Source organism: Eleutherodactylus coqui, chromosome 2, assembly GCF_035609145.1.
Source record: "Eleutherodactylus coqui strain aEleCoq1 chromosome 2, aEleCoq1.hap1, whole genome shotgun sequence".
Taxonomy (NCBI): domain Eukaryota; kingdom Metazoa; phylum Chordata; class Amphibia; order Anura; family Eleutherodactylidae; genus Eleutherodactylus; species Eleutherodactylus coqui.
Genome location: NC_089838.1, coordinates 15736288 through 15764067, shown reverse-complemented (window position 1 = coordinate 15764067; position 27780 = coordinate 15736288). Strand labels below are relative to the sequence as shown.

The 27780-nt window shown below is 46.8% G+C and overlaps 1 protein-coding gene across 1 annotated transcript in view; it reads left to right on the top strand.

Moving 5' to 3' along the window:
- Positions 1-16859: 16859 nt before the first annotated feature.
- Positions 16860-27780, top strand: part of LOC136611127 (protein NDNF-like) — a 36673-nt gene continuing 25752 nt past the window's right edge. The window contains exons 1-2 of the mRNA XM_066590410.1: positions 16860-16981; positions 27455-27660. Of these exons, the coding sequence (XP_066446507.1) occupies positions 27494-27660 (167 nt within the window). The 5' untranslated portion in view covers positions 16860-16981; positions 27455-27493. The remainder of the gene's footprint in view (positions 16982-27454; positions 27661-27780) is intronic.

The window sequence follows — 27780 nt, the reverse complement described above, 5'->3', positions numbered from 1 at the left end:
CTTGCCATAGCAGACACAACACTGACCACTACTGTGTCCACTACATTCACCACTCCTAGTCGTGAGGTCAGGACATCTGAAGCAGGCGCTTCCCCAGCACGACAGGGACAGAGAGAAATACCAAGTAAAACGCTGCATTCTAAGCATAACCCTCGAAGTCCAGAGGAGTGGATGGAGGAAGCCGTGAGAGAGGCAGAATATCATAAAAGTCTGATCCTTGGAACTGTTGTTTCCTTTTATGTAGACAAGCAGATGAGTCCCAAGAGGTGATCTTTGTAAATCGACGAGATACATAGTAAGTAGTATGTTAGGCTGAAGGAAGACAATGTCCATCTAGTTCAGCCTGTTTCTGTTTTTATCCCCTCCCCCTTGTTGATCCAGAGGAAGGCAAAAAAAAAAACTGTGAGGCAGAAGCCAATTAGCGTGTTTGGGGGAAAAAAATTCCTACCCGACTCCATAATGGCAGTCAGAATAATCCCTGGATCAACATGTGATAGTTCCTACCTGACTCCAAGACCCGAATCAACAACCCCGCTGGTTATTTAATGTCTATATCCTGTAATATCATAGCGCTCTAGAAAGACATCTAGTCCCCTCTTAAACTCCTCTATTGCTTTCCCCATCACCACTTCCTCAGGCAGAGAGTTCCACAGTCTCACTGCTCTTACAGTAAAGAACCTCCTTCTATGTTAGTGATGAAACCTGCTTTCCTCTAGACGTAGCGGATGCCCTCTTGTTACCATCGCAGTCCTGGGTATAAACAGATCATGGCAGAGATCCTTGTATTGTCCCCTCATGGATTTATACATAGTTATTTGATCACCCCTTAGCCGTCTTTTTTTCCTGGGTGAATAATCCTAATTTTGATGCCTCTCTGGGTATTCCAGTCCCGTCATTCCATTTATTAATCTAGTTGCCCTTCTTTGAACCTCCTCAAGCACTGTAACATCTTTCCTGAGCACCGATGACCAGAACTGTACACAGTATTTCTTTTTAGGCCGGACAAGTGCCTTATATAGTGGGAGGATAATGTTGCACCCCAAGACTTTATTAGCTTTTGCAGCAGCTGACTGGCATTGGTTACTCCAGTTTAGTCTACAATCCACTAGTACCTACAGGTCCTTTTCCATATCACTTTTCCCTTGCAGTACCCCATTTAGTGTATATTGGCGACATCCGTTTCTCCTGCCCATGTGCACAATCTTACATTTATCAACATTGAACTTCATTTGCCATTTTTCTACCCAAGCCCCCAGCTTATCTTGGTCCGTTTGTAGCCGCACATTGTCCTCCATTGTATTAATTACCTTTTATAATTTCGTATCGTCTGTAAAGATGTCAAGAGAGTCTGTAATCCTGCACACGTGCACAATTTATAGAGAGGAAAGAAAGTCTATTATCGTAAGATTGTAAGTGTAGTATCCCAATGGCAAACCAAGACACGAGGCCCACGCTGAGGAGCTTGTGGGGGTAGAGGTGTCACTTGTCACGGTGGCTCTACCAAACTCCTCCCCAGAGGGGCGCACAGAACCTCGGCCAAGACACCACTAGGCCTCTTCCAGGCAACGCTGCCTGTATAAGTGTTGTGGACTTGAAGTTGTCACGCGTGACGCCACCGTTCCATTCTGGCAAATCCTTGGCAGTTAAATAAGAGAGTCCACACATGGTTAACCTTGAATACCTCAATCACTGGGAATGGGCAGTGACTGCAAACCTTTACTTGAAGCTTTGCAGATTACAGCTTTACATAGGAGTGCAGGCAAGACAGAGAATGTGAGGTCAGGGAGGAGACACAGGATGACACCGGTCCTACAGGCCAAGTTATCTGTAAGGTACCGCTCCTGGACAGGGAACACTCCGAAGGAGGATGGGGGTAGGAACACTCCACGGACACTCACTCAGTACTTGGAGGTGATAATTATCATCATTTTCATATGTAGTAAAACACAATCATTAAAGGGGTTTACCAGGCAAGCAAAATTAGCGGGTTTTTTTTCTCCAGGGGTCTATGGGACCTGTTAACGTGAAAATCGCATCGCCCAAAATCACGATTTTGCGGTAAATTGCGATTTTGACGCGATGTGTCTTTAACATTAGGAAGCCACACAGACACCCGGAAAAAAAGAACACAGCAAATTTGCAAACGCTAGTGGGTAGTCACCCTTGGGATATAATCGGAAAATCAGTCCATCCCTGGCGTTAGCATAGAGTTGGCATCTTCATTGCATCTAGAACAGCCATCTGAGCACAACCTCGTTCACACAAAGTCGGGCTCAGTTAACCCCTTAATGACACGGCCTATTTTGGCGTTGAGGACCAAGCGATTTTTTTTGGTATTTTTCCATCTCCATTTTTCAAAAACCATAACTTTTTTATTTTTCCGTGGACGCGGCCGTATAAGGACTTGTTTTTTGTTTGGCGAACTGTAGTGTTTATCGGTGCCACTTTTGGGTACATAGACAATATCGTAAAACTTTTATTGTCTTTTTTATGATAACAGGGAGAGAAAACGCATCAATTCTGCCATAGATTTTTTTTTTCTTTTTTTTACAGCGTTAATCATGCAGCATAAATGACACACTACATTTTTTCTGCGGGTCGGTACGGTAATAACGCTACTAAAAATTGTTATATTTTTTTTAGGTTTTTACACTTTTTTGCAATGAAACCCCTTTTTTTTGGAAATCTTTTTTTTTTCTCTATAGCTGCATTCAAAGTCCTGTAACTTTTTTATTTTTTTATGTACGGAGCTCTATAAGGGCTTATTTTTTGCGAGACGAGCTGTAGTTTTTATTGGTGCCATTTTGGGGAATGTACGGCTTTTTTGATCACTTTTATTGCATTTTTTGGGAGGCAAAATTAGCATTTTGCCTCTGTTTTTTCGCGTTTTTTTAAACGCTTTTTGTCGTACAAAATAAAAAGCGTGTTGAACTTTTTGTACACGTTGTTACGGACGCGTCAATACCCAATATGTGGGGTTTTAATTTTTTTTTACCTTTTTTATGCTAATATTAGAAAAAGCATAAAAAAGGGTGTTTTTTACTTTTTTTTTTTTACATTTTTCTTTTCTTTTTTTTACACAATTTGAGTCCCTCTGAGGGACTTGCAGCACTGTGCCTATGATCGCTGTGATAAGGCATGGCAGAGCTACTGCTCTGCCATGCCTTATCGCTTATACAGCAATCATAGGCATAGGCAATACAGGACACTAGTGTCTGGCGTCCTGTTGCCATGGTGACAGGCCGGGTTATCGCGATGACATCTTGAGAGCCGGACGGAGACACCGCGCTCCCTCTGTGAACTCTTTCTCTGCCGCGATCTACTTAGATCACGGCAGGAGCGGAGAATGATAGTGATTCTCCGCTCGTGGGATTGAAATCACGGCATGCTACGATTTGCCGCAGTTCTCCGCGGTCAGCCTATCTATTAGAGACCTGTCAGTGCTCCTCCCCAATGGGGGAATATCACTAGCGATCTACCATCATGGCCATGGATAGGCAGCCTAAGAGATGGCATGTTTTGGTATGGGCACGACCCAAAATCTGATGAATAAAGTTCACTGATGTTGCACAATGAGAGTCCAAATAATACTTCTGTGCCAATATAATCACTGACTGGTTTGATGGCACTAACACTTTCTTACTCTCCCGGCCATATAGGCTACGGCGCATCCCCAATAAAAGTAATGGCACACCGATTTACGGTGGGATCGGCATAGATTCTAAGAGAACTCCACGTCAAACTGTGTATGACCCGTCCCCTTACTAGTAGCGCGATTCATAATGACAAATGTATTTTTAGGTCTCTCGGTGCCCTCTGCTGGCCATTTAAGGGAACAAGTAATATCCCAAGCAAGCAATAATAGATGAAAAAGTTCTCCACACCCATGTGGCACGACTGGTACTTGGACCTGACATAATTAATGAGGGCGTGCAACGATCATCTGAAATCCATGGGTGGTTCCAGGTAAATAATGCATAATTGTGCAATTAGAAACAGCTATTCGATTTTCCGATTTACTCTGGAATGTATTTATCAATATTAACATTTTTGTCGCATTTTTGGCAGCCTTTCCTCAGTGTGAAATGTGACAAATGTATCATAAATTACACGATATTGATCAATTAGTCGCATCTTTAATAGAGATGAGCGAACGTACTCGTTTAGGGCGATTTCGCAATCGGGCATCGCTTTTTTAACCCTTTCCAATCCAATTTGTATCCTGGTTTTCCTAGGGGGATTACTCTTTTTTTGCCCGTTATACAACAGCGCTATCTGCTGGCTAAAGCCAGTACTGCATGAGGTGACACGTTGGATAGGCTCCGACAGCAGAGAGGCTGGCAACATACAGTAAGAGAACCCCGACGGACGTCTTCCAACATCGGAGCTGTACAGCCTTAAATCATAATGTCTTCAGAGGTCAGACAATTGAATGGAAAAGGTTAAAGAAGATGTTTTTTTTTTGTATCATTGCATTCAAAGAACTCTAGCTTTCTTTTTTCCATCAGCGGAGCTGTGTGAGTTTTTTCTTTTTTTCCATTCTGTTTTTTGGGAGGTGAGATATTCAAAATTAGCTATTTTCACCATGTATTTTATCATTCTTTTCCGCAGCGTGAACTGAGCAGTTAAATAATGTACTAACTTTTTCGGTGGGTCATAGATGGCCATAGCAACCCATCGGGACCCAAAATCATATTGTGGGGGTGTGATGGGTGATAGAGGAAGCCCCCTCCCACTGTCTTTTTCATGCTGAGGTCACATTGACCGGGCCATGTAAAGGGTTAAACACCGGACATTGGCTATTTCTCTGGCTTCCGCTGTTGGAACAGGTGCCCGGCTGCCAATAGACAGCTGGGCTCCTACTCCTACCAGTATGGGAGCTCCGTGCCTGTATGCGGCAGCAAAAAAAATCGGAATAAAGCTCATTAATGACTGCCGTAAAAAGGCATATGGGGTCACTAAGGGGTTAAATATGTCTTTGTACACCCCCCAGCGCCTAGAGGAAGAGTGCAAAAACTTTTGTGTCTTTTTTAAAAAGTTGCAATTCTTAAATCAGTCTAAAAACTTCATACCACTAAAGCCCCGACCCTCTTTTCTAGACATTTTGGGGAAAAAACAGCGAGGGACGTTCCAGCTGTTCTTTTTGGCACAAATCAACAATACATTTTATTTAAATCGATTTGCGCCAAAAAGTGCCAGAATTCAGTACATTGTTTCAGTACAAAGTCTCTGCTTGCTGTGAGTGAATGGAAGCATTCTTGTTTACATTCTGTAACTTAAATCCATTTCGATCTCGTCCTGTTGACTCGGCTGCAGTTCTATCACTGTGCATGAGAGAAGACAGTCCGCAGAGAGATGATTGAAGAGGCAGTAAGCACTGCAGCCTCTGAGGCCATATATACATCATCCGCACCGATTTCTCTACTGCTCTGACCCCTGAATCTGATAGCTGTTACCCACCCTTATACCCTCACACGGGCGTAGCATATTCAGTTGTGTAAATATGAGGAGACCAGATTTCAGCAGGGTCAAAGCTAGACAAAGGGGTGTGGTCAGGGGCGGGGCTCATCACAATGTATGATTTTACCTCCATCATTACAAAAAGTACACAGTTGGTTCAAAAGAAGGCAGGGAGCAAATTCCGCAGCATTTCTGCATCCAAGATACAGTCAAAATCTGTACCATTGGTGCAGATTTTGACTGGAAATCAGACACATTTCTGCAGCTGATTTCATACTATGCAGCGCCCCCCCCCTCACCTTCTCCTCCGAAGGCTTCCCACTGTCAGCGCTCCTCGGCTGCGGATATGAGGCTGATTTCCAGTCAAAATCTGCACCATTTTTACAGTTTTTGCCTTTTTTTTTTAGATGGGGAATTTGCTGTGAAAATTTCCGCTGTGGACATTCCGCAGCATTTTTGCCATTTGTAAACGTCTCCTAAGTCAGCTTGAGGTACGCTGCCACGTGCAGAGCAGCCTCAGTAGTAATAGTGTCCCCCCACTGTAGCACCAGTAGTTTTATCGCCTCCTTATACCAGCCCCAGAAATAAGTCACCCCCACAGTAGCCCCAATAGTATTATCGCTCCCCTATGCCAGCCCCAGCAATAATAGTATCCCTCACAGTAGCCCCAGTAGTTTTAGCAACCACTTATACCAGCCTCAGCAATATTACTGACCCCCCACAGTACCCCAGTAGTATCAGCACTCCCCTATACTAGCCCGAGCGATAATAGTGACCCCCACAGAAGCCCCAGCAATAAGTGACACCCCACAGTTGCCCCAGTAGTAATAGTGACCCCCACAATAGCCAAAGTTGTAATATTGACCCCCACAGTTGCCCTAACAATATATGATCCTCACAGTAGCCCCAGTAGTAATAGTGACCCCTATAGTAGCCCAGCAATAAGAGTGAGCCTCTACAGTAGCTCCAAGAATAATAGTGACCCCCAGAGTAGCCCCAGAAGTAATATTGACCCCCACAGTAGCCCCAGCAATAATAGTGAGCCCCCACAGTAGCCCCAGCAATAAGTGACCCTCCCACAGTAGCCCCAGTAGTAATAGTGATTCCCCACAGAAGCCCCATAGTATTAGCGCCCCCTCCTAAAACCCATATACTTACCTTTTCCTGGTCTTCACAGTGCTGATGCTCCTCTCAGCGCTGCTGCCAGCATCAATGTGTGTACCCGCAGCAGCGCCTCTTCCTCCTCCCTTCCCCTCTTGCGCAACCAAAGAGAAGAGGTGAGGGGAGGAGGGGATGAAGATCCCAGATGCACACACTGCTGTAATGGCACAGAACATATATTTCTGGCCCCTCCATAAATGACATACATGTCATGTCTTGTGTAGATACGCTGTGCAAAAATGTCTTGTCTCTTGTTATGTGTATTGCACAGCTGCAGCAAGTGAGAGGTTAATGTTTGCATGAGACTGGGAGATGCTTGCACATGTATCAATATTTGTCTAGTGATCTATATTGTTTATGAGTGCTTTGGGTGTGGTAGTCAGTTTTAAGAGAGATTCCATTTCTTCTGGGTTCCTGAGTAAGAGTGCCAGCCACATTGGGGTATCTTTAACCCTCATGTGGTGAAAAATGGAAGAGGAGGAGCAGTTTCTGAGGATCTATATGCCAGGAACCGCGGAGGAGTGAGAGTGGGAGGAGAGAGAGAGAGCAGAGAGACAAATTTGGGATCACCGCGCAGAGGTACTATAACCAAGAGTGTCTGTGGAGTGTCCCAACCCTTATTCTTCTCTCGAGATTTCCCTCATCCAGGAGTGGTGCCTGTCAGATAACTTGGCCTGCAGGACCGGTGTCATCCTGTGTTTTCCTCCCGGACCTTAAGTCTACTGTTTTGCCTGCATGATCATCTGGCATAATTGTGCCTTGTACTAAGTTCATATCAAGTAACGTTTTGCCAGGCCCTGACTGTTCCCAGGGACCTGAGGTACGTTACACAAGTCTATGTTTATTGGCCATCCCTCTCTTAGGGGTGTCCAGAAGAGACCCAGCGCTGCCCGGGCCAAGGCAACGTGTGTCCCCCTGGGTGGGAGCCTGGTAAGTGCGGCGGTGACAAGTGTCCACCTAACCCTCCCAGCTCCTCAACGTATGCCCTGCGTCCGGGGTCACCCTACGGGATGCTACACTGCAATCCAGTGGCAGCGTGGCAGAGTGATTACCTGGACCTTATTCCATATAGATCCTAAATTCCTAAAATCCAGTTCCTATTCCGTTAGGCCTTTGGACACTTCCCATGCATGCAGGTTGCGTCAGAGAGGCTTGTGCTCAACTCACATCGGACACTTTGCTCACCGTGTTGCATTGGTTTGTACTATTCTCACCCCCTCTAACTTTTGGGGAGAGTGATCATGTGCTATCTACCACATAATCACGGTGGCCTAAGCCATACTAGTGCTCAGGGCAATGATTGGCTGCAGCAATCACATGATTGAGCTATGTGGAAATTAGCAAGGGGGCCAGAGCAGAACAGACATAAGCGGCTGAGTGACCGAAAAAAGTGAGTGCAGGATGTTTTTTATGTTGCTGCACAAATTGGGGCATTATTATTGATGGGGGCATGAATGGGCAATATTACTCACTTGGGGCATTATTACTGATGGGGTACATACAGGGGCGATATTACTCAGTGACTTAGTGGGGGCATTACTAATGGGAGGCATTATTACTAAAGGGGGCATGAAGGGGCAATATTACTCACTGGGGGCATTATTACTGATGGGGTACATACAGGGGCAATATTACTCAGGTACTTAGTGGGGGCATTACTAATGGGAGTCATTATTCTTAATGGGGGCATGAAGGGGCAATATTACTAAGTGTGTCCATTAATACTAAGGGATACATACAGGGGCAATATTACTCAGTGACAGTGGGGGCATTACTGATGGGGGCATGTGGGGACATTATACCTAAGGGAGTACATACAGGGGCAATAATACTCAGCGTGAGCATTACTGATGAGGGGAGGGTATATGGGAGCATTTTTACTGATGGAGCCTAGAGGGGCAATATTACTTAGCAGGAGCCTGTGGAGGCATTATTACTGAGTAGGATATGGGGGGCAATATTACTCATTGGGGAGTTGTGAAGGCATTATTTCTCAGCTTGGGCTTTATTACTGAGGTTGGGTTTGCAGGGGCACTATTACTGTGAGTGGGGCACCAGAGGGCACTATTACAGTGAGGATACTACTGAAGGGCATTATTACAGTGAGAGAGTCACTAACAGGCTCTGATACCAGGAGGGGGCACAACTAATGTGGCTTAGTGTAAAAAAAAAATATGTGCGCTGCAAGAATTGTCCCTCTTTTCATGGTTCATAAGTTTGGAGGTAGGCCTGGGTGGCAACAGAGATAGATGGCAAGAGAAGGAATTGGGCATTGATGGCAGGAGGAAAATGGCTGTGCCAGGTCACTCACTGGCTGCTTATGCGATCCAATAGTTACACCAAGCTTGTATGTACCATAGATGCAGACCATGCGTGTCGATGGAGACAGCGGGTACAGCGATGTTTGGCTTCACCCTCTTTTCTGCTGGGTGGCTGGAACCAGTGCAGAACTCCCCTCTCCAGAGGATCTGAATTGCTTGAAAGGAAGATGGTTAAATGTCCTAAAGGTCATGGAAAAGGACAACTATCAGATCTTTTTGCCCTGTGTGCCAAAATCCAGCACCTTAATAAGGGGCCCATTTTTACCTTTACTATGGCGCCCCTTTCTCATCTATTTATATCACTGTTGAAAAACGTGAAACACTGAAAGCGACATGTTATTGCATGATGAACGGGCTCATACAGGACTTGAAGAAACCGGGTGACTTTTTTATTGACTTATTTTTGCAGAAACAGCACCGCTTCTGACCACAGGTTGTGTCTGGTATTGCAGTTAAGCTCCATTCATCTGAATGGAGCAACACTACCAGAAATCACCTATGTTCCAGAATGGCGCTGCTTCAGGAAAAAATGTAAATATTTTTAGGGTTGTATGATGCTGAACATTGTCTCATTTCTATGGAAACATTTTGTCCTACATCCAAACTCCACCCAGATTCTGATTGATCTTCGCAATCCATGTGGTACCAAAGCTTTCAGCAAAGGAACACTCTGTACCTCTGCTTTCTCCATTATCCCTCTGCTTTGTTTGTACAGACGTTTTCCATTGGTTTGAACTTATATGACATCTTTACAAATGAGCAAAACATTAAAACCTGAAGCAGATGTTCTACAGAATAGTTGTCTACATCATATGAATGTAAGAGAGCCAAATATAAGCCTTCAACCGGGGGCATAGCTATAGGGATGCAGAGGTAGCAGTCGTAGATGGGTCCTGAGTAGAGATGAGCGAGCATACTCGCTAAGGACAATTACTCAATCGAGCATTGTCCTTAGCGAGTATCTCCCCGATCGGCAGAGAAGGTTCGGCTGCCGGTGCGGGTGACAGGTGAATTGCGACCATGAGCAGGGGGAAGTGGGGGGAGAGAGGGAGAGAGAGATCTTCCCTCCGTTCCTCCCCGCTCTCCCCCGCCCACCGCCGGCAGCCAAATCTTTGCTCTCGAGTGGGCAGGTACTCGCTAAGGGCAATGCTCGATCGAGCAATTGCCCTTAGCAAGTAGGCTCGCTCATCTCTAGTCCTGAGGCCTGACGATGGTCAACACCCACGTGCTACATACGCAATAAATATATAAGTAGTATTATGAAAAGCACCTGGCAGGTAACAGTTGTTCAAGGCAATTATGTCTTAAGGGTTCTCTAGAGCAGGGGTCCCCAACCACCGGGGCCGGGCCGTTAGGAGGTCAGCGCCGGTCCGCGGAACTTTTCTTCTAAACACAAGGCCCGCGGGCCGAATCCAGCCCGCTGTCTTGTGCTATGTGGCCGCGGTGTGCCGACGCCGCTGACCACTGAGGCAATTACCAGCGGGGGCCCCGCAGCTCCTCGCTGGTAATCGCGCTGGTCCCGGTGCACACTGACGTCTGTGTGCAACCAGGAACCTCCTCCCCGAGTCCCCTGCTCATTAGTTCTGCAGGAGAGGACTCGGGGAGGAAGCGTGCGGGGCTGCACACTGACGTCTGGGCAAGCAGAGAGGGACCGACGCTGACAGCGGGGAGGAGGTAAGTATATGGGTTGGGGGGGGCTGGTTACAACTGGGGGGGCTGCTTACTACTGGGGGGCTGCATACTACTGGGGGGGCTGCTTATTACTAGGGGGGGCTGCTTACTACTGGGGGGGGATGCTTACTACTGGGGGGGGCTGTTTATTACTAGGGGGCGCTGCCTATTACTGGGGGGGGCTGCCTATTACTGGGGGGGATGCCTATTACTGGGGGGGGGCTGCTTAGTACTGGGGGTGGGGGCTGCTTAATACTGGGGGTGGGGGCTACTTATTACAGGGGGAGGGGCTGCTAATTACTGGGGGGGCTGCTAATTACTGGGGGGGGCTGTCTATTACTGGGGGGGGGGGAGATAAATGATATGCTGCCCTATGTGTGTGCTGGGGGGGAATAGATTATATACTGCCCTATGTGTGTGCTGCCAGGATGGGGGGGGGATATATTATACTGCCCTATGTGTGTACTGCCAGGACATTCTAAATGTATGAATAAGTATGCACTAAACTCCAACCCCCTTCATAACCCCGCCCCGTATAACCAAAGCCCCACCCATGCCCCGCCCAACCCTGCCGGGCCTTGTAAAAATGTTCTTGCTTGAAGCCAGTCCCTGGTGCCAAAAAGGTTGGGGACCACTGCTCTAGAGTACTGGACTTCCAAGAGTAACCTCAATTTACCATTGATTCATTCACTGCATTGTGTTAATTAATATTCATGTAATTGCTTTACCATTCTAGACCACCAGGTATTGTCACCTTTAGTGGGGTTGTCCATTTGAAAACTACTGATAGTCTATCCTGGGTTATCAATAGTAGATCGGTGAAGGTCCATCGCCTGGGACTCACGCTGATTGGCTTTTTACTGGGCCAGTGTGCTTCAGCACTGAGCTGATGTGTGCAGGAAGCAGACAGCTCGTTTTCCACTGCAGAAGTCAGGCTTGGTATTACAAATCCTTATTGAAGTGAATGGCCTGTAATACCAAGTCTGGCCACTACAGTGGCAATGGAGCTATTTTCTTCCTATCAGCTCAGTGCACAAGCAATATTGACCTGGTGAATAGCTGAGTGGGGATTACAGTTGGTAGACCCATGCCGATCTACTCTTTATAGCTTATCTGAAGGATAAGCCATCAATGGTTTAAAACTGGACAACCCTTAAAACTACTTTACTAACTTAAATTAAAATCACGGAGGTGAGAGAGAAAAAATGTACAAAGACAAAACTGACAGAAAAGGAGCCAAAAATGCACCATCTGACAAACTGCAGGGCGGCTCAATCACCATCGAGCCTGGTAGAATGCAGGGAGCCAGACTGCAATATGAGCGAGCTAAATGTTCAGTGCAGACTAGAGATGAGCGATCACGCCCGGATAAAGCAGCTACTCCAGCGAGCATCGCTCTTCTTGAGTAACTGCTTACTGGTCCGAGCAGGCTCGGGGGGGGGGGGGGGAGGGGAGAGAGAGAGCGAGATCTCTCTTACTCCCGCCGCCCCCGCTCACCCCCGCCAGCCCCCCGTGCCTGCTCGGACCAGTAAGCAGTTACTCGAGAAGAGCGATGCTCGCTGGAGTAGCTGCTTTATCCGAGCGTGATCGCTCATCTCTAGTGCAGACTAATGAGCAGCACCTAACTCAACCCAGCCCAGATTGGGAAAGGTGCGGTTGCCAAGGTCTATGGTGATTGAACCTGCCCTGCAGTTTATCAGATGGTGCATTTTTGGCTCCCTTTTCTGTGAGTTATGCCTTTACTAACCTAAAATTAACCCAAAACCTAAGTTTTCTCTGGATCAGTTTCAGTGTGAATCCACATTAGATGGGAAAATCCTGTGATCTGAGCGACTTCCAAGTCCAGTCATCGGTGCTAGACTAGCCGGGGCCAGGATATAACTGACAACCTTGTGGGGTTTTCTCATACAGCAATGTTGAAAGTATACTAGGAATGACATGATCGAGGAAAAACATCCAGCATAAGCAAATCCTATGAACATAAAAGTGAAGTGAAAAAGAAGTATTAATGAAATTGCAATGGAGGATCCAACACAGTAGAAGCACAAGCACCCCATGGTCACTGCACTAATAAAGGGAACAAGCAAAATGGTAGTATTTTTTTTTATTTTTAACCACTATACCACTATATTTTAGGGCGCCTTCAGATGACCGTATATCGGCCGGGTGCCGATATATGGCGTCCCTCTCTGCAGGGGAAGGAGGCTGGAAGAGCCAGGAGCAGTGCACTGAGCTCCCGCCCCCTCTCCGCCCCCTTGTCACTATTTGCAATGAAAGGAGGCGGGGCAGAGCTAAGTTTTGAAACTTCGCTCCGCCCCCTCCCATTGCAAATAGAGGCGAAGGGGCGGAGAGGGGGCGGTAGCTCAGTTCACTGCTCCCAGCTCTTCCAGCCTCCTCCCCCTACAGAGACGGACGCCGTCTGAAGGCGCCCTTAAACTGCTTTTTGGGTAAATGAAATGGGCGAGTGCTACATGATGGCACGACAGTGACAGAGGATGGCAGAAACAGTGAAATTTTAAAGAAAAAATTTACTGAAAAAAATTGTATTTACGTTATTTTGCTCCACAGGAGAGTTTGTATACTGAAACGTTGCATCACAACTCATACCCACTCTGCTTTAACGTTGCCAGTCCTCAGGAAACCCTGCAGTGTCCATAAGGCTTGTTGTACTCTGCCTGCCACTGCTGGTGCCATCCTGCCGACTACGCCAATTCTGAAGCAGCCAGGTGGTACGTGATGGCGCGGCGGTGACTGATGGAGCCAAAAGCAGCACATTTACCTTCAGCTAAAATAAACTCTACTAAACAACAACAGAATGAATGTCCTTTTGCCCCATAGGAGCTTTTTTGTTTTGAGCTACTTGTGTGACGGAACCTTTTGTTGTGTTTGTGTGTTTTGCAGCCTGATGAAGGGTCACCACACCCAAAACGTCAATATGTATGTGCATTTGGATATAATAAAAATCATTTCAAGCATTTCATCTCGGAGGTGGGCTGTTCCACTTCTTGTGTTCTGAGGCTCTTCTAGTAAATCCTGAGGTCTTTATTGTATAAGTGTGATATTTCAGTGCGGTTACGCTGTCAAGCAACTCGAGCAAAACAGTAAAACGCGTTTATAGCTGTCATTCTTGAAATATGTGACATTTTTGACTAGTACATTGCACTTTAGGCATCCTGAATGTCAACATTTTTCATCAGCAACTAGAGATATCACCTCACTGTAGGGTTTATATCAACAGGCTCTACACATGGAGGGAGATATATTAGTCTTGTCTAGTGTAAACTTAGCCCGGACAGGCTAAAAATAAGCCACATTTATCTAAGTGGCTCATACCGGATGATAAGTTTGACGCATCTTTATACACTTTTCCGTTTGAGTTTTTGTTGGTTTTTTTTTGCAAACAGCTAAAAGTTTGTAAAGTTGGCAAATAAACCTAATTTTCAATGAGGGATGAATAATTTTGATTGCATGTGTATGCAGCATTATTACTTCCCTTTATAATGGTGTTGGGTATAGCCCCATTTACATGGAACGAATGTCGGGCAAACGATGCCCGACACTCGTCCCCGCACATACTCGCTCCCGTTCAGGAGCGAGTATTGCTGACGCTCTACCAGCAAGGAGCCGGGGCGGCTGGAGGAGATTTCACACCGCGCTCTCTCCCGTCCCTCTCCATTCAGTTAATACAGCGGCCGTTCAGTACTGAACGGCTGCTGTTTACACTTAACGATCATTGTTCAGAATTTTATGCAGCCTAATCGATGAACGATGATTGCTCAGTGTAAACAGCAGCTGTTCAGTACTGAACGGCCGCTGTGTTAAGTGAATGGAGAGTAGCGGGGGAGAGCAAGGAGTGAAATCTCCTCCAGCTGCCTCGTTATGAAGCAACGGTACTCGCTCCTGTGCAGCAGCACAGGAGCGAGTATATGCGGAGGCAAGTGTCGGGCATCGTTTGCCCGACAATCATCCCGTGCAAATGGGGTTTAAGTTGTAGAATAGAAACCACCACCAATGGAGCAATTGTCTTCTAATAGGGTCAATCAGGTGGCACCGTGGAGTCTACTGTGTTGACGCAAAGATTAATGATGAATGAAGTGCTATCCATCTTACTAAAACCTTACAAGGTTTGTGATCGAGGCTACAAAAAATGGAGTGTCTAACAAATGTTTGAACACAGCCTTTTTGGATGACATATATGGCCAAATTGGTTCAATCTCTAACTCTCGGTACTATCTCTGCTATAGCGGCGAGATCAGCCCAGCGGCGGCCACACTGTCATCCCCCTTGCTGTAGCGGCGAGATGCGGCCGCTGAGGGTACTCCACTCCCCATCTGCCTCTCGGCAGTGGCGCTGGTGACAGCTGCTAAAGGGAGAAGAGGCAGGGGAGCAGAGTAGCCGTCAGCGGCCGAATCCCCTGAAAGTGAAAAAAGTGTTTGAAGGGCCCCATCCACCGCGCTGAGCGCTGCTACAGCACGGGGGCAGGACAGTGTTGGCCACAACGGCGTGGGCAGGGGGAAGGATGACAGTATTGCTGACGGTGGGGCGCTGATCTCTGTGTGCACGGAACTTCCAAGCCGATAGGGCAATGGGGACAGGCAAGACAATCAGACTGCAGTGATTTTTGCCTGCCCTGGAGGGTTAGGGTTTGTTTTCGTGTTAGGCTTACATTATTAGGTCTACATGTGTAACATGGAAGCATGTACTACAAATAATGTAAGCCTAACAGCAAAACTAAGGCTGCAGTCCAGCCAAAATCTCTATAGACACTGCTAGGACCTTCAACAATTCAGCCAATTGGGAGCTAGGGGGCGTGACAGGGGCGTTCCTCCATGCAAGCCCTGTCAAACCCCTAGCTTCCGGTAGTAACAAGGTAAAACAGTACCCTAACTCACTGGGGTATACACAGTATCCTGTTTCTGGAAATAGGGGGCCCTGATGCCTTTCTTGAGTGTAACAACATTACAAGTCATAGTCACTAGATCACTGGCGATGGGACGCTGGTCTGGAGGCAGGATGGAATTTTTAATTCTAAAATGAAGCAGTTGTCAACTTCTTCATATGGGTTTTGCCTTTTTTATAGGGTTGTCTCACAGAATACGTTATCCCCTCTCCTGTGGAGTGTCTTATCAGTGGGGGTCAAACTATTGGGATTGCCCACCAATTACCAGAAAGGGGTTTTGAAAGTCCCTGAATAAATGGAGTGGAGATCTTGCATGCACACTACTGCTCCACTCATTTCAAATAGGACTGCCAGAGATACTTGCATACAACTTTGACTATATCCAGCAGTCCCACAGAGTTGAATAGAGTGATAGCGAGCGTGCATAACCTCCACTCCAATCATTCCAGGACCTTCAGGACCTCCTTCTCATGATTGGTGGGACGCCCTAACATTCGAACCCCCATCAATCAGATATTTAACTCTTACCCTGTGGATAGGAAATAACCTCTTTTTGTTGGGTGACCCCTTTAAACTTCTGATGTGCAGCGGGAAATACACTCACATATTGACACCTTACTCAATACAGGTAAAAAAAATGGTGAGGTGTGGCATAAATGCTTTGAAATTCACAGTTTTGACACATGTTCCAAAATTGTGACTTTTAGGCACCAGAACTCCGGCATCCATGGCCTCATTCACACATCATGTGAATATAGCCCCAATATGTTACATTGAGAACCTGATTTGACCCTTGTCATTTTGTTCTCTTCCAACCCTGAAACCGTCATCATGAGATCTTTCACCACTTGTGTGGGCGTCTTCAGGCAGATGCCACCTTCACCAGCCTTCCTGTATATAACATAGTATATATTAGCACAGGTGCTTACTGTCTACTGTTCTTCATCCTTCATGCCCTCAAGCATCGACTGAACTAGTTTTCACACAAGTGTTTAAACTTCACTTTTACAACCAGACAACTATTAAATCTATAGACATCAAACAGATACTTCAACCCATCAATGTCTGCCGTTCTCGTCCTTGACTAACCACATAATTAACGGCAAGTTCTTTCATCGGACAATGGAATAGGAAATAGCACTCTGAAAGAAGAGTGCACTTGTGAGTTATATAACCCAGGACAGGCTTTGTGACTTACCCTACATGGGTTAAGTATCTCGCAGTACATACTTATTATACAGGCCGGCATTCCTGTTTTTATCGTATGTAGATTTTCACTGATTGCATGCAAACCTGCAGGTGTGTCTGCACGGGGCGCGGTCGCGTCAGGAGAACATTGCTACATTTCTGTGTGTTCTCCGATACATGGACAGGTAAATACACCTGTGCAGAATAGTCATTGGCCACATCTGTGCAGTCACAGCAAGCTACATAGAGTATAAGAGCGCTGGGCATCACACCTTCTCAGGTAAGACAAAACGTTTTCTTGTGCTTAAACTGATAGTCAGATAGCATATTAAAGGGGGGGGGGGGGGGGTATAGAATCTGATCTGGGATGCAATATGTGTAAACTAAGGGCAATATTCCAAAAGCTGCAGCTTCCAAGATCTGGTGTCTGTCACTGAGAACCCAGACTTGATGTGGATGAAAATAGATTGCAATAGATGACATTTTGGAGCTGTTTTAACACACAGATTAGCCCAATCCAAACACTTCTGCACACATCACCCCCCACAACCATAGCAGTGTGTGCCAGCCACAGATGCCCGTAAGTGCACAAACCTCAGACCACCCTGTAAGCTAATCAGATGCCTCAATCCCAAGGTGTATTCACATGGATGGATTCTTCTGTGTGACTTCTGTCTGATTCTGAGATGGACAGAAGTTGCACAAAAAAATAACACACTTATTTGGAAGAGTTCCTTCAAATGAGTGATTTTTCTCTCTGAGCCATAGTCCAAGTTTGAAAAATGTCCTATTGGAGTCTAGGACTAGTATACTTCATGTAATGTGTAGTATCCCGGACATGGAACAGCACACGGATGGGGTGCCCACGTGCTGTCCAGTGCGAGTTGCACCCGAAAATCTTGGGTGCAACTTCCTACTGACCATGTAAGTCTCTTCTTTGAGTGCCTGACACAGTTGTCCACGATGGAGCCTTAGGTGACCTCTTGCGGTTTTGGATTTCCCCCAGCTAGCCATGCCTTTGGTGTCATTCCTAAACTATCCATTTTGCTATTTTGACCGCTGTCCGAGTCCACTGTTGGATATCGCCCAAGAATCAAGCAAATGCTGAGATATCCTCACTTTATAACTGGCGCTAGAGTGGAAGAACAAGTGGTATGTAGCCAGTCAGGAACCTACGGTACTTGGATATGAGACCTGGTCATCTCTTCCTTCTGGAGAAGACTCTGGTTTGGCTCATATCCTAGAGACCTTCTACGCGGGCAGATAAATCGTTCAGTTTCCTGCGATCTAGTGATTTATTATGGAGTCTTGAAGACTCCCTAATCCACTACTACAATGGGAGCCTCTAGTGTTCACGTGAGTCTCGTTGTCCGGAGACCAACTTTTTTCTTCAAAGCTCATAATGCAATATAAAATAATACAAGCCATACTCCCCTCATCCGCTCCTCAGTGCCTTGCTCTGGCGGGTGGCACCCCGAAGGATTTACACCACCATGCTGGCTATGTCCCACTATCCCTCGCAGGGGCTCCTCATGGGTGGAACTTGAAAGGGAGGGTAAGACACTATTTAAAGGTGTTCCAACCTTATTTAAAAACTGCATCTGCTGTGACCAGCAAGCCTAACCCTCCAGCCGGATCAACGAGGGACTCTGAATCCGCAGGCTTACCGGCTGCTGGAACTCGGTCTCCCGCTGGTCTTCACTTCCGGCTGCCTGCTTCCGCTTTCATGACATCCCAACAATGGACCAACTGAGGCAGTGATTGCAGTGTCCCTGATGTCATACAGTCATTGCTAACTCACTGCAGCCAGAGGCTTGCTGAAGGCATACTGGTCATTAGTGATCTAGCAGGTGGTTTGGCGGTGAGGCATATTCATAGGCTCACATCATGAATTCCAAGCAAACTTTATGTAGATCTTGAAAATGGCTGTAAAAACTTTCTTAGCAGCAATATAGCGATACAAGCAGTTCTGGCCAGTGGTAGTATATGGCAGTTGGTGCTATCTGCTTGACTGTAATAACATCTTAGCAGCCACTTTAAAGGGTTCATACCACAATGCCTGCTATGTCATATGGGTCAAGAGGAGTTTCGTCTCTCCTTAAGGAGAGCACCTAAAAAGAGTGTGGAGACAACTAGGGGGTGAGTGGGCCGGGGGATGGCATCGTCTCTTCCCAAGGAGAGCACCCAGAAAGGGTGTGAGTAGACACCTGAAAAGTGAGTGTGGTGACTTATGAGGCCATGCACGCTCCTCTTGGTAATGCAAGTAAAGAAGATGGAACAATACCTCTGCAGTGCCACCTATTGTATGGCAGTATTCCTGCAAATCAATGTACGACTTTTTAACAAGTCTGTAAATCAATGATTGGGAATAGGAAACCAAGCCAGAAACCTCATACACAGACAGCTGTTTCGGGTGTTTGCCCCTTTGTCACACTAACACTCACAGGAGCATGAGTCAGCTACAAAATGGCAAGACGTCGGGAGGGTAATCTGCCAGTGCAGACCCTTACAGAGGAACATGAGCTGCAGCAAAGCTTCTTTTATTTTTTTACAGCATTGTGAGCAGCTTTGAAAAAATGTTAGTCCCAGATAACTCTTTTAACCCTTTCCAATCCAATTTTTAGCCTGGTTTTCCTAGGGGGCTTACTCTTTTTCTGCCATTATACAACGGCGCTATCTGCTGGCTAAAGCTAGTACTGCATGAGGTGACACGTTGGATAGGCTCCAACAGCAGAGAGGCTGGCAATATACAGTAAGAGAACCCCGACGGAGGTCTTCCAACATCGGAGCTGTACAGTCTTAAATCATAATGTCTTCAGACGTCAGACAGTGGATTGGAAAGAGTTAAGAGGCGTGCACTCCTTTCATCACAATTTTACAAGACAAGTTGTCTCAGACCAATATTACATTAGTTATCTTGGACTGATCCTGAGTTTGTATGATTTTCCGAAACTGCATTCTTAATTCTGCAGGCTTCAGAGCTGAAATCTCTCTGGGAAGTATAGCCCTTGCACTTAAACAGGGTTTCCATGACCTGATCTCAGGATAGGTCATCAATATCAGACCTGCGAGGGTCCACTGCTGGGGATTCCCAATGATCAGCAAGTGGCATGGTGTTTGGGTGAGCCCCAAGGTCACTTCACTGCGTACCATACATTTCATATTACCTGGTGTGCCATATTCACTTGGATAGGAGTGAGCTGCTCTTAGGTCATGTGACCAATGTATGTGACATCACAGGTCTGAGAAAGGGGCCTGTGATTAGCTGATGGGTGGGGTCCTTGAGGATGGGTCATCAATATCTAAGGAAGGAAAAACTAACCCAAGAGAAAATTAGCTAAGCGGCTAGGGGCGTCTATGGACAAGCTTAACGACTACTTCTAATACCAAGCGGCTTAATTATAAATGCAGCTCTCAACAATAAAGGGTGTAACTCAGTACATGATAAGTGAGGCAATGTATTTACTAGATGACTTCTTACTCTAATGACTACTTTATGCATTACTTTACTATTTATTAATTTATTACTTATAGGATTACTTAATTATTAATGTAGATTAGAACCGGGGTGATCAAACATGAACAGAAATGATAACTCATGGGGGCAGATTTATTACTTGCGCTGTGATAGAATTCTGGCGCAAGTTTCGCCTTTCTTGGTGCATATCAATGTAAACAGATTTATCATTGGTTTATGCCAAAAAGAACCAATGTTCTGCCTTTCATAAGTGTCTAGAAGAACAGCCCTGCTTTCTGACCAGGATTTAGGGTGCATTCACACGAACGTATATCGGCTCGGTTTTCACGCCGAGCCGATATACGTTGTCCTAGTGTGCGGGGGGGGGGGGGGAGGATGGAAGAGCCAAGTGCAGGAACTGACCTCCCGCCCCCCTCTCTGCCTCCTCTCCGCCCCTCTGCACTATTTGCAATGGGGAGAGGTGGGACGGGGGCGGGGGCTAATTCTCGGAACTTAGCCCCGCCCCCGTCCCACCTCTCCCCATTGCAAATAGTGCAGAGGGGCGGAGAGGAGGCAGAGAGGGGGCGGGAGCCTCAGTTCCTGGCCCTGGCTCTTCCATCCTCCCCCCTCCGCACACGAGGACAACGTATATCAGCTCGGCGTGAAAACCGAGCCGATATACGTTCGTGTGAATGCACCCTTAGAGACATTTATGAAATGTAACTTTTTAAAACAATTTGCAACATTTGTCGCAATCTCACTCTAGTTGCTGAATGACAAACAAACTGACTCCACGTTTCTAAACCTATTTAAAAATGCAACAAATGTATCAACATCGGGTGACATTTGATACATTTGTCACATTTTACACTGAAGAAGGGAAGAAAAGCAGCCAGAAAAGTGGCGCCACAAATACTACAGATGAGGAATTCCCCTGCCGTGTTCAAGAGGAACCATCTTAGGGCCCATTCAGACGACCGGATATCCGCCGGGTTTTCACGCCGGCCGATATATGTTGTCTCTTTCTGCAGGGGGAGGAGGCTGGAAGAGCCGGGAGCAGTGCACTGAGCTCCCGCCCCCTCTCCACCCCTCTGCACTATTTGCAATGAGAGGAGGCGGGGCTAAGATTTGGGCATTAGCTCCGCCCCGTCCCCCCTCTTCTCATTGAAAATAGTGCAGGGGGGTGGAGAGGAGGCAGAGAGGGGGCGGGAGCTCAGAGCACTGCTCCTAGCTCTTCCAACCTCCTCCCCCTGCAGAGAGAGACGCCGTATATCGGCTGGGCGTGAATACCCGGCCAATATACAGTCGTCTGAATGCGCCATTAGGGTGACGATCGTCTGAATAGTCGCTTAAAATAGCCACTAAACTGTACGAACAACTGTTGTTTGTGCTCTTACACGGAGCAATTGTTGTTCACTTCACTGTGATCGATACATGGACCAAAATATTGTTTGTTGACTAGTTAGGAGATGTTTGGTCCTTTGGAGGTCGTGTATTTGACATTTCAGCCCATCTCTAATGAATGCTCATTGGTTTTTGAGTCCACTAAACGTACATAAATACGTGAACGTGGTCTTAAAGTGGACACTTTCTGCTGCAAGAGATCGCAGTACTGAGTATTCTGTCAAAGGCGAAACCTGCGAGACAGTAGCAGAGAGCGTTCTTTCAAAGACCAACGGGGATTGTTCAGTTCAGGATCGCTCGAACATATTTATTTGTTGTCGGGAACCAATGAACGTTAAGCGGGAGGACAAAATATTCCTAAAAAGGTTGGCTAGTGGCTGAAATAGGATTACCTGTTTACACCAGATGATAGTTAATCATCCAGCGACTACTTTTGGTGAGCTGAAACAAAGCGACTAGCCGACGAATTCTCATTTGTCACCTGATTGGTGGCCAATTGTTGCTTACGTTTACTCTATTGAGTGACTATCCAGATGCTAGTTGTAAAACCACCCTAAGGGCTCTTTCACACGAGGGACCTAGGTGCGCCCAAATTCAGTCAAATTTTAGTCACAAAAAAAGCATCTGACTGCGCGCAAAAACGTGCAAATGGATGATTTTTGTGCGCACTAGTCCTGAGCTTTTTTAGCACTAAAATTACCAATTCACAGCACTGATGTTTGGGAAATTGGGGATGAGAGAGAGAGAAAGAGAGAGATTGCACTCATAGCCTGAATTCCCAAACAACATTTAGTACCTGCCAGGCCAGAGGGGACTTCCTGAGGGAATCCCCATAGCAGGGAGAGAGACGACAGGGCTAGAGGTGTGCATCAACACTGCTCTCACACAGCCGCTCTTTACTGGGATTAACGCAGTGTTTCAAACAATGCAGTAACCGCGGTACAACGCCTCCACCGAGTTCAATGGGGCTTCGCAGACCAACACTTGAACGCAGCGTTTCTAATCACCCATCACAGTAATGGAGTGCGTTAAAAAACCCAAGAGTGAAATCTTGGTAAAATGCAGTGGTTTTGGACACGGCGTTTTCTGAACATATGTGTGAGTTTTTCAAAGTCCATGCAGATATTACCCTTGATGAGATTTGAACCTATGACCCCAGCAATTAAAGGCATCAGCACTAACAACCCACCACATTGACAGAAGCACGCATGGCCAATTGTGTGGAGCAATGCTCTTTATCATCAGTGGAAATATATGCAAACCATAATACACCGATCTGTCAATTGCATCTCTAATGAACCTACATTTGCAAGCTCTGACAGGGTAATAAAGGTGTTATAGGCCATGGGTGCGGCCAAAAATTGGCAGGTGGCCCCCTGTCACACCTGAGCTTCCTAGTAAAACTACATCATAAAAAGCAAAATCCCAGCAGGAAGCCTGAAGAGCGGCCGGAGCGCCTCGCTGCCAAAAACACTTATCCTTCTCTTATCCGGAGCCTCTTGTTATTTTGCTGACTAACGAGATGGGCTTTTTGATTACTTTTCGGTGTCCATGGCAACTGTATAAGCACAAAGAGTGCAAATAACAGCACTTAGCAAATGTTCGGAGAACAGAACAAGACGTGGATATAAGGAGGTAGTCCTGTGTGCGCCCTTCAGGAACATTTTCCCCTAAAGTAGTGTAATATGACTTGTAGAACGCCACTTGCAGGTCTCTAATTCCATATTACCGCGGCTTCGGTCAGACTATTAGAGATTCTGTTGAGATGTTTCCGATGGCGACAAATATTATGGCTGCCATTTTACCTTAAATACAGGTTGTTACCGACTACTGCCAGACCTGTTTTGTTCCCATGAGGCTTCATTCACACGAGCGTATATCAGCCCTGTTTTTACGGTCGGACGATATACGTGATTCCAGTGCCTCAGTTCAGATGGCCGATTTTCGTGTGCGTAAACAGCTGGCAAAAGTAGCGCAAACAGTGTGCATTCTGGTCAGTCGTTTTTCTGGAACTATCTTCCAGCTGGAATATGGCGGCCGCTCCCATAGACTCCTATGGGAGCTACCGAAAAAGGAAAGTTGGAGGAGTTTAGCAGAGACTCTGCTAAACTCCCTCCCCCTCTCCGCTCCTTGCCGGCTGTTGGCAAGGGGAGGGGGTGGGATGGGGCGGGAGATTAGCACACTAGCTTCCGCCCCCTCCCCTTGGCGAGGGGGCGGGAAGGGGGAGGAAGTGTAGCAGAGCTAAACTGTCTCCCCCCGCCCAATGGTATCCCTGGCTCGGCATACACTCGCCGCACTTGGGCTGCCTGAATGGGCGTATAAACAGGAGATGCAGCTGAGACTTGGTCATGGCTGCCTCTCGTTCATGCGATTTTCGGTCACGCTGCGGCCGTGATGCGGCCGACCGAAAATCTCTGCGCCCCTGTGAAAGTGCCCTAAGACTGCATGACTAGGTTTAGTTGCCATTCTAGGATCAATTGCTGACAGAGGCCTTCCTGGGTCATATTGGTTGTTACTGAGCAGAAGCGTAAGGCCTTTTACACGGGCCGACAGTCTGTGAAACGAGCGCACGAGTGCTGACGTCACCGCTAAGGTCGTCAGCGCTCATGTAGAGCATTTAAATGGAAAGGCTTGCTGCCAGCTTGTGGGCTTCTCGTCCGCTTCTCTCTCAGCGCTTCACCTCCCCTGAGCAGCGCTGAGTGGGGAGCCAGCGAAGCAACGAGGCTTTTTAAGCTGACTGAAGGCTCATTTACACGTAACGATTATCGCTCAAAACTCATTCAAACAAACGACTTTAAGCTCGCTTGTTGTTCACTTCTCAGTCAGCTTGTAAAAAACCTTGTTGGCTCGCTAGCTTGTTGTTCCGTGTAAATGCTCTCCGCTCAGCACTTCCCGTCGCTGAGCGAGAAGCAGACAAGAAGCTCGCGAGCCGACGGCAAGTCTCTCAGTTTACATGGTCTGTACGAGCGCTGATGACCTTAGCGTCACCACTAAGGTCGTCAGCACTCAGGCAGTTACATTTTCCTACAGCGCCTCCGCACATAAAATGAGGTATTACACAGTTAGCATTGAAATCAATGGGCTCGCTAGGAAATGCATGGACATCCTGGGTCCTCCAAAGATGGTTTACATATCTGTTCTTCCATGCTGGTTAATAGCTGAGGGTTCTTACAGGGGGTTCCTACTAATGACATTTATCCCCTATCCACAAGATGTCTGATTGCTGGGGATACGACCACTGGGACACCCAACAATCCCAACATCTGTGCACCCTGGGTTCCCCAAGTGTATGTAGTGCTAATATGCGACCACCACTCCATTCACTTCTATGGCACAGGGCGCACTGATTTTCCTCCACACCATAGAAGTGAATGGAGCGGTGGTCACACATGCAGATGATTGCTCCATTCACATGGGTAACTGCACAGATGTCTGGATCAATGGGGGTCACAGCGGTCAGACACCTATCGATATATATCATTATTCTTATGAGAAAACCCCTCTAAAGGGGAATCCCTTCTGTATCTGCTCAGCAGTAATTTTACGTAGCATTGTTAGCTATACCCCACTCATACCCTCCGACACACATGATATGACCCCCAAAACATGTTAATAGCAGAGATTGAACAATACCAAACAGAGACAATATATAGGGCAATTGTTTTTTCATCCTCCATTTCAACCTATGAGCAGACTGACTATTGAGAATGCGCCAATTTTGTGATGCAAATTGGGCCAGAAAACCATCTTGCATGATTTGCATCACATTTCTGATGTGTTTTAGACACTTTCAGTCCCTTTTTTCGCTCCATCTGTTATAGGGCGTGGTTTGGTGGGTAGGGGCGTGGCCTATATGTCACATTATGCGCTAGAAATTGTTTCAAAAAGTTGGTGTAAAATAAGCCTGCTAAGAGGTGATATATAGTCAGACTAGACCGTCTTAAAATACGTCATCTCTAGCGTCCAGCAGGAGTCACTATTATTAATCTGGTGATTTTAAGACTGTGTAGTCTACGGGTTCACGGGACTGTGTGCGTAAAAAACTGCGTGGGTCATGCAACGTCCAACCAGTCTGTGTGATCCGGCCGAGACCGCGTATGGCGTTTTGTGCATTTACAGTGCAAGGTGATCGCTCAAACGTTCAGCGATCCCCTTGCGCTCTGAGTAGGGGATGCAGAGGACAAGTGGGGCTGCTTGTCTTCTGCATCCAGCTGTTCTCTGCACGGAGCACCCGGCTGTCATACAGCCGAGCGTTCAGAGCGGACGATGCAGAAGACAAGCGGGGCCGCTTGTCTTCTGCATCCAGCTGTTCCCCACTCGGAGCGCCTGGTTGTTATACAGCCGAGCGCTCCGAGCGGGGGATGCAGAACACAGCTGGACAGCAGTGTTCTTCATACTCAGCCTGTCTTCAGGGAGCGGGATACAGCTGAAACAATAGTATCAGCTGTATCCTGCTGTGAATTCCTGATAACTGATCGCTGATCTTTCAGCATGCTGCACGATGTCCGTGCAGTTAGACACCGATTATCGTTCAAAAGACGGCTTTTGAGTGAATTTTAAGAGATAATTGTTGTGTTTAACTGGGCCTTAACCAGGGGCGTAACTATAGAGGGTGCAGGGGATGCAGGTGCACCCTGGCCCAGGAGCCTTAGGGGGCCATAAGGCCTCTCTTCTCCATATAGGGAGCCCAGTACTATGAATAAAGCATTATAGTTGGGGGCCCTGTTACAGGTTTTGCATTGGGGCCCAGAAGCTTCAAATTATGTCTCTGTGCAGCATGGTTTAGGTACGGGTATGAGTACAGATAGAGGGGGGGCCCCCAGCTGACATTTTGCATCAGGGCCCCTGAGCCTTTAGTTACGCCCCTGGCCTTAAAGGGGTTCTGACATCAAAAAAAAAAAATTGTACCCACCTTGCCTTGCCTGGCCCGATCGCCAGGCATGTCCCCTCCAGCCGGCATCTTCTTCTGTGCCTTTAAAGCAGAGCAGGAGTGGTCAAAAAGACCGCTTCCTGCTCTGGTCCGTCCGTCAGGCACTTCCGAGGTCAACGGACGGACCGCCACAGCAAGCACGTCACAAGCAGTGCTTGCTGTGGGCGGCCCATCCGTCCTGCTGAACTCTGTCAGAGGGCACCTCTCCACTGCGCATACGCGCGATCCCGGAGCGGCGCGGCTCGTGCAGACAGAAGAGGAGGAACAGCGCCTGCTGGGTGATGACCCCCCTGATGTCAACAACAACAGAAGAACAGGTAAGTATTATCTTTTTATGCTTTAGCAGCCATTAAACCATGGGTTCCCTGGGTCCATTAGGCAGACCAGGGAACAATGGCTGCTAAAGCATAAAAACATTATTCATGTCAGAACCCCTTTAACTATTAGACAGTATTAGTAAATCAGTCCCATAATGTAAGAAAGAATGAAAGGCTTATTCTGCTTTTCCTTCTTTACGTACATTTCCTGTGTAGTCGGGGAACCCCTCAGCAAACTCATGTTGCCAATTGGGAACTGAAGGGCAAAGCTAAGTTGGAGCTTCATTGCAGTAAATGTGAAACAAGTCAATTGGCAACAGGAATTAAATAGTTCTGAGTTCTGGGAGGGGTACCCAGGCCAAGCGGGGGAGTGGGTGGAGCCTAATTCTGTGTTTTTTGATTGAAGCAAATAGTATTTATGGCTCCTGGAATTCGCTAATGCTGCCCCCTATTACAAACCATACATTGCACTGTATAGGGCAATGCTTTCTGCTTTATTCTCCAGTACAATACATTGTTACTCTAATATCCAATGTATAGAAATAAACCCATCCCCATAATGCATTGTGTTGCATTTTAGTACCCAGGACATAAAACATTTTTTCATAGAAGTTCATAGCTAATGTATGTCATATTTTATTTCAGGGCAGACTACCTTACCTGCCAGCATAATACGCATCAGTCATGGAGAAAGTCATCCTGGTCTTGTTTCTCTCCATTTACCTTTTGGATTATGGTTTGGCGAGTCATGTGGCTCGTGCATTGTCTGCCAATCACATGGGAGATATCAGGAGGCCTCTTCCCGTTGGGCAAAGAGTAGATGGATTTCTAACCGTGGACATGCCTGTTAGGTAAGCATTGTAAGATAAAAGCTAAATGCTATCATCATAGATATTTCTGACATGTGATGTCAACTACTTGCTAAGTACAGAAATAATAACCTCCATGGTCAATAGTGCTAAGCAAACTGA